Genomic DNA, 6,443 nt, shown 5'->3' with positions numbered 1-6,443 from the left:
GGCACCAAATGAGCTCCGTTCCCAAAATTGTCTGCAAGCACGGCCTTTTCTCATCATTCTAAACCCCTGGGTCCCTTTTCAAATTTTCGCCTGCCGGAAAGTTTACGTACAAAAATTGGGTCTTGAGGCACCCTACTGTGTCCGATAGCCGTTTGGGGAACCAAACGAGCTCCGTTCCTAAAACTGTCTGCGCACACGGCCTTTCTCATCGTTCTGAACTCCAAATTTTCGCCCACCGGAAAGTTCACGCACAAAAATTGGGTCCCGGGGCACCCTTGTTGGGCACGATAGCCGTTTGGGGCACCAAACAAGCTCCGTTCCCATAACCGTCTGCGCGCACGGTCTTTTCTATTGTTCTGAACCCCTTGGTCCATTTACAAATTTTCGCCCGCCAGAAAGGTTGCGCACAAAAATTGGGCCCCGGGGCACCCCCGTCGGGCCCGCTAGTCATTTGGGGCACTAAATGAGTTTCGTTTCCAAAACCGTCTGCGCACACGACTTTTTCTTATCGTTCTGAACCCATGGGTCCATTTTCAAATTTTCGCCTACCGGAAAGTTTGCGCACAAAAATTGGGCCCCAGGGCACCCCCACCTAGCCCGATAGCCGTTTGGGCACCAAACAAGCTCCGTTCCCAAAACCGTTTTCACACGTCATTTTCTCATCGTTCTGAACCCTTGGGTTTGTTTTCAAATTTTCGCCCGCCGGAAAGTTCGCACACAAAAATTGGGAGCTGGGGCCATTTGGGGCACCAAATGAGCTCCGTTCCCAAAACCGTCTATGCGCATGACCTTTTTTCATCGTTCTGAACCCCAAATTTTTGCCCCGCCAGAAAGTTTGTGCAAAAAAATGGGACTCCGGGCTCCCTCGATGAGCACGATAGTCGTTTGGGGCACCAAACGAGTTTCGTTCCCAAAACTGACTGCACGCACGGCCTTATCTCATCATTCTGAACCCTTGTTTTTTTTTTTTTTTTTTTTCAATTTTCGTCCGTCGGAAAGTTCGCGCACAAAAATTAGGCCCTAGGGCACCCCCGCCGGGCCCAATAGCCGTTTGGGGCACCAAACGAGTTCCGTTCCCAAAACCATCTGTGCTAACGACTTTTTCTCATTGTTCTTAACCTCTTGGGTCCGTTTTCAAATTTTCGCTCGCCGGAGAGTTCGCTCACAAAAATTGAGCCCGATAGCCGTTTAGGGCACTAAACGAGCTCCGTTCCCAAAATCGTCTGCGCGCACAGTCTTGTCTCATAATTCTGAACCCTTGGGTTCGTTTTCAAATTTTCGCATGCCAGAAAGTTCGCGCACAAAAATTGGGCCCCAGGGCACTCTTGCTGGGCCTGATAGCCGTTTGGGGCACCAAACGAGCTCCGTTCCCAAAACCTTATGCGTTTTTTTTATTGAGAATACATAACTAAGAAGAATTTTGTATTGAGAATACATAACTAAGAAGAATATACGTGAAAAAACAAGAGAAATTCTCTACTTTTCCCTATTCCCAATTACACAAAAGAGCCCACACATCTTAATCTCTTGTCCTGAAAATAGCAAAGACTCTGAGTGGTTGTGTTGAAGGAAGTTGCCTCACCGTATTATCTTGTTAGAAGGAAGAATTGTTGTACATTGAGTTCCAGAGAAAATATCGTGTCGTTCGTGAATTGGAGAGGAAACATCGTGAAGAGGAATTCTACAAGGGCAAGCAATTTGTTTCTTTTTTATTCCTCTAGAACATATGTTCAATTTTTAATACGTTTATCCTATGAATCTGTATGTTCCTTTTCTGAATTTTGTGTTTTTCAAACTAATTATCAAATGCACGATATTCACATGCTTCCACTAGGAATTCGATTCCTTCATACTTTTAGTAGAGAAACGATAGGAGCTCGTGTTGATAACATGTTGTGAAATTGAGTAGCAAAACAAGGCATCACGGAGAACGAATATTGAGAAATAATAATAATAAATAAATAAATAAATAACTAATTTAATATAATGAAAGAAAATTAGAAAATCAAATTGAAAAATTATGAAATTATGTAAGTTGGAATATCTCAAATTTTGTTCTCAAATAATCTATATATTCAAACTCACCCAATGGAACAAAGTGGTATTCCTTATTCTTTTGCGTACCGAAAGAATAAGAATATACGAGATTTTGACGCTAAAGTCGTTGGATGAGGTCAGGTGAGCAGCCTTTGACTTTTTTCTTATGCGTCTACGATTAGGATTTCTCAATCTCGTCTACTAACAAAACGTCGAAAGTCAAATTAACGATTCCTCGATTGTGCGACTTCTTTCTTTAGGTATCTATCATAGACAACAAAGGCACAAATTTGACAGGAATACCTGCACCCGTAGCTCCCATCATCACATCCATCTTATATAATTTATTTTTGATCGAGCATTTCGGGGGAGTTTTCCCCAATTCACACACGCTCATTATTCTCATTTCATCTTTGTGCCCATCTATTTATAAGTTGGAAAGTAGGAGGTGAATTTATTTTGACACTAATAACATGCAATTACAAGACACATGCACTAAGTCATATGAGCAACGATGAAACATATGTTCTTTTTAGGACACATGGCATTACTGGATATCTAGTTTTTATTATAATGTTTATAATACAATTAAATAATTGTTACAATTAACATTTTCACATTGTTAATTGTCTTTTAATAAACATAATAAGCATGAAAATCCAACACAGGCCAATCTCAATGGGCCGAGATAAACGGACAACCAATTTTGCAGCCCAGCCCAAAAGAAAATGAATAATTAAGCCCAATCAAATTTGAGAACAAAATTTGTCACTCGGCGATTTGAAACCCTAAGAACCCAAAGAACCTGGCGGCAATTCCCTTATAAATTGCTTCAAACTTTTTTCACCTTCTTTTTCTCTCGTTGTTCCTTCTTAGTCATACTTCTTCCCTTCTCCTAAATATTTCTAAAACCCTAAATCTTGCCTCCGGCACTATCAATGGAGTTTTGGGGTAAGTTTCTGGTTCCATATTCCATCTATGCTATTGTTTATGTTATCTGTTTTTTGTTTCAGTCTTTCTTCTGTATTTATTCAAGAGCTTTAGCAAGTTTTTGAATATATTGCTTGGTTTCTCTTGGCCTGGGATGGCGGTGGGTACGTATTTTAGGCTAAGTCGGGAGCAGATGCATAAACTTTAATGGTTTTTGAGGGATATCTTAGTATGTAATATTTGATTAATACTTGAGAGTATGTAAAAGTTCATAATGTTTTTTGGGATTTTAGGTGTTGAAGTTAAGCCTGGTCAGGCACTGTCTGTGAAGCCTGGAGATCAAAAGTATGTGCACATATCACAGGTACTGTTTTTGGTCCTGTAGTAATGGTAGTTATATTTGGGTTCTTTTCCCAGTTGAATCACTGATTCTCTTGTTTGGAATGGACCTTTCCAATGGAGCTAAATTGATGAAATGTTTTTATGCAGTTGACTGTAGGTGAAGTAAAGAAGGACAAGAATGAACCCGTGACTGTTTTCTTGAAGATTAATGACCAGAAGTTTCCTCTGGGAATTCTCTCTGCAGAGAAGTTCCCTCAGATACCATTTGATCTTGTGTTTGAGAAGGAATTTGAGCTCTCCCACAATGGGAAGAGTGGAAGTATTTACTGTTTGGGTTACCGGGCTTCTATTGAGGACCAAGAACAATATCCTTACTTTTCAAATCGAGAATTTATATTTCCACCGCTTTGCATGGGTTTTATGATTAAGTCAATTAGCAAGCTTTCTTATTTTGGAGCTGCCTGAACAAGTTATTTTATACAATGGTATTTGTTTTTAACAATCGTTTTCCTTTTTCCTTAACTCTTATTCCCCGTCTTCTGTTTTCCACGGAAGATTATTCTGGTAAGTTTTAACACACTCACAAATTTATCCCCCAGACAGTTCCTCTCACATTGTTGTTCGTGTTTCTGAAATCGATTAGCTGAGTATGTGTGATCTCATTTCAGATTCTGAGTTTGGCTCAGAGGATGAAGAACTTGCATTGCCACCTGCCGAGAATGGTAAATGCATCTGATTATTGAAATATGATAATGTTTTGGTGGTAAGAAATATTCTTGGCACAGTGCTTATTATTGGGTCAAAATTTACTTTCAGGAAAACCTAGCCAGAAGGAGAAGTCTGTTGCTGGAAATGTTTTAAGTGTGAAACCTGAATCTTCAAAGAAAGCAGATGATAAGTCTGTTGAGCCTAGCAAGGGGGATGAGGATGAATCTGAAGATGATGATGACTCCGATGATGATGAGGATTCCGATGATGAGTCTGATGAGGTGGTTTAAATGAGATTCTTTCACTTCTGTTATATTCTAGGTTCGGTGGTTGAGATGAGCATTCTAAAAAATGCTTAGGTGGTGCCTTTATGAAAATTGCCCCTTGGTGTGCTTTTCAAACCATGGCTTTGAGGAAGTTGATATGAGGCTCTAAACATATTTGTCCTTAGATGTTATAAATCTGGAGTTTTATATTGTGAGGTGGCTCTTAAATTTTACCCGTTAAGGTAGTTGTTAGTGTCTAAGGAAGGCATCTTATTTGCCATGGTGACCAACTTAGCGATTCAATTGTTTCTCAATTTGATTGTGCCATTGTCCCAGCTGTATCTTTGTGAATCCTTTCTGATAAGTTGCTGAGGATTTTGCTAGGTGAAAAAAATTTCTTGTTTATCTTAATAGTGCTATTGATGAACGGCAGGAAATGCTTGGAGATGACAGTGGCTCTGATGATGAAGATGATAGTTCTGAAAGTGACGAGGAGACACCGAAGAAGGTGCGTTTTAATCCTAATTTAACTTCTATTTGTAGTTGTCAATTTGAAAATTTGAAAAATCTATATTTATTCTCCTATATATTTTTTTCTAGCATTATTTTTATCAGCTCTTGTTCTTTTGTAGGTTAATGAATCGGCCAAGAAGAGGTCAATTGAGTCTGCCTCCAAGACCCCTGTTTCTAAGAAGGCAAAGTTAGCTTCGGCTGAGAAAACTGGTGATTTCATTGAACTATTCATTTATTTCATACTAACATTACTAAGCATTATTTCAATGATGGCTGAACAGTATTTTACTTTTAGGCTTAAATATTACTCTGGTGTGAGTTGTTTTGGTTCATTTCTAGTCCTTTTAACATTCTGGTCTCTGTACTTCTAATTTTTTTTTTAAACTTTTGGTCTCCCTACGTTTAAAATTGACAATTGGGATCTCTTAGTTTCAAATAGGGAACAACAAGAACAAAAGTTGAAGTATATAGGCATAGGCGTAGTTTAATATTTTTTGAGTTAGATGAACAAATATTAAAAGTATAAGGATAATAAACCAAGGCTGAAGATGATGGGCTAAAGTAGTATTTAAACCTTACTTTTAAGATTATGAATGTATCTACCCGTATCCAGAGCCATCTAGATTGTAATATTCAATTATCTTTTCTCTTTCTTTATTGAGTAGCCTCGCTTTAGAAGTGGACCATTTTAGCTTCCAAAATTTGACTAAAATTAGTGCTAAACTTGTTAGTTGTTTGTTGCCTTCCAGATTCGAAGAAGGGAGGTCATACTGCGACTCCCCACCCTGCCAAGAAACCAGTGAAAACACCTGGCAAGGCAGAGTCTCCAAAATCTGTAGGCCAGTTTTCTTGCAAATCCTGCGATAGGTATGTTTGTCTTTATTGATTACTTAGTGTCAATGGAGGAAGGGGGGTCCCCTGCGGTTGCTGATGCCTTTTGTTCTGCTGTTTTTTAGGTCATTTGGGTCTGATGGTGCTCTTCAGTCACACAGTAAAGCTAAGCATGGTGGTAAATGAAAGGAAAGAAGTGAAGAATGATAACATATTATTTTGCAGCTTCAATATGTTAATCTCTAGGTAGGTTGCGATCTTGGCGGAGATTTTGTGTTGAGCGTTTTGATTGTAAAACGATATGCGATTGTTTGTTCACATTGAGGAAAAAGAATTTAGCTTGATTTATGTATCTTTTGGGGCAAATTACTGTCTTAGTTCATAGATATATTTTTTTTCTTAGCGATGTGTTTTGGTTGGCATCTGTTAGGACTTAAATATCATTATTTTGGTACACCTATATTTTGTCTTTTTTCCCCTTTCTTTCAAGTGAATGGAAGCCAAAATTTTTGTCCTTCAAATAGTCTCATTTGGTTATTATGATCGTAGGGAATGTTTGGTTGACTTGGAAATTGTCTATTTATGTAAACATTAGAGGTGTGATTTTTTGAAGTGGGGGATAGAACCTCTCGACTTTTTAAGATGGAAGGTTACGTCAATATCTATGATTTAAGATATTGATTCTTTTGATTTATGGATACTTTCATCCCTAATTTACTTTACCTTATTATCTAAAGGTGAGATTTATAATACAAATTTATTTAGAATAGACTTTGTAAAGAAATTAAAATGTGTGTTTGTAAAAGAATATTTTTT

At 38.3% G+C, this 6,443-nt stretch overlaps 1 protein-coding gene across 1 annotated transcript; it reads left to right on the top strand.

Moving 5' to 3' along the window:
* The first annotated feature begins 2,822 nt into the window (after positions 1-2,822).
* On the top strand, positions 2,823-6,087 carry LOC120087740 (histone deacetylase HDT1-like). Its single transcript, XM_039044626.2, has 10 exons — positions 2,823-2,988; positions 3,261-3,331; positions 3,457-3,674; positions 3,860-3,873; positions 3,978-4,031; positions 4,126-4,298; positions 4,717-4,791; positions 4,916-5,006; positions 5,546-5,663; positions 5,753-6,087. The coding sequence occupies exons 1-10, from the start codon at positions 2,976-2,978 to the stop codon at positions 5,811-5,813; spliced, it is 888 nt and encodes a 295-aa protein (XP_038900554.1). The 5' UTR covers positions 2,823-2,975; the 3' UTR covers positions 5,814-6,087.
* Positions 6,088-6,443: the final 356 nt, after the last annotated feature.

This window comes from Benincasa hispida, chromosome 10 (assembly GCF_027475165.1).
Source record: "Benincasa hispida cultivar pf3 chromosome 10, pf3_genome.v1.1, whole genome shotgun sequence".
Classification (NCBI taxonomy): domain Eukaryota; kingdom Viridiplantae; phylum Streptophyta; class Magnoliopsida; order Cucurbitales; family Cucurbitaceae; genus Benincasa; species Benincasa hispida.
Note: the sequence above shows the minus strand (reverse complement) of the source record. Positions and strands in the feature narration are given on the sequence as shown.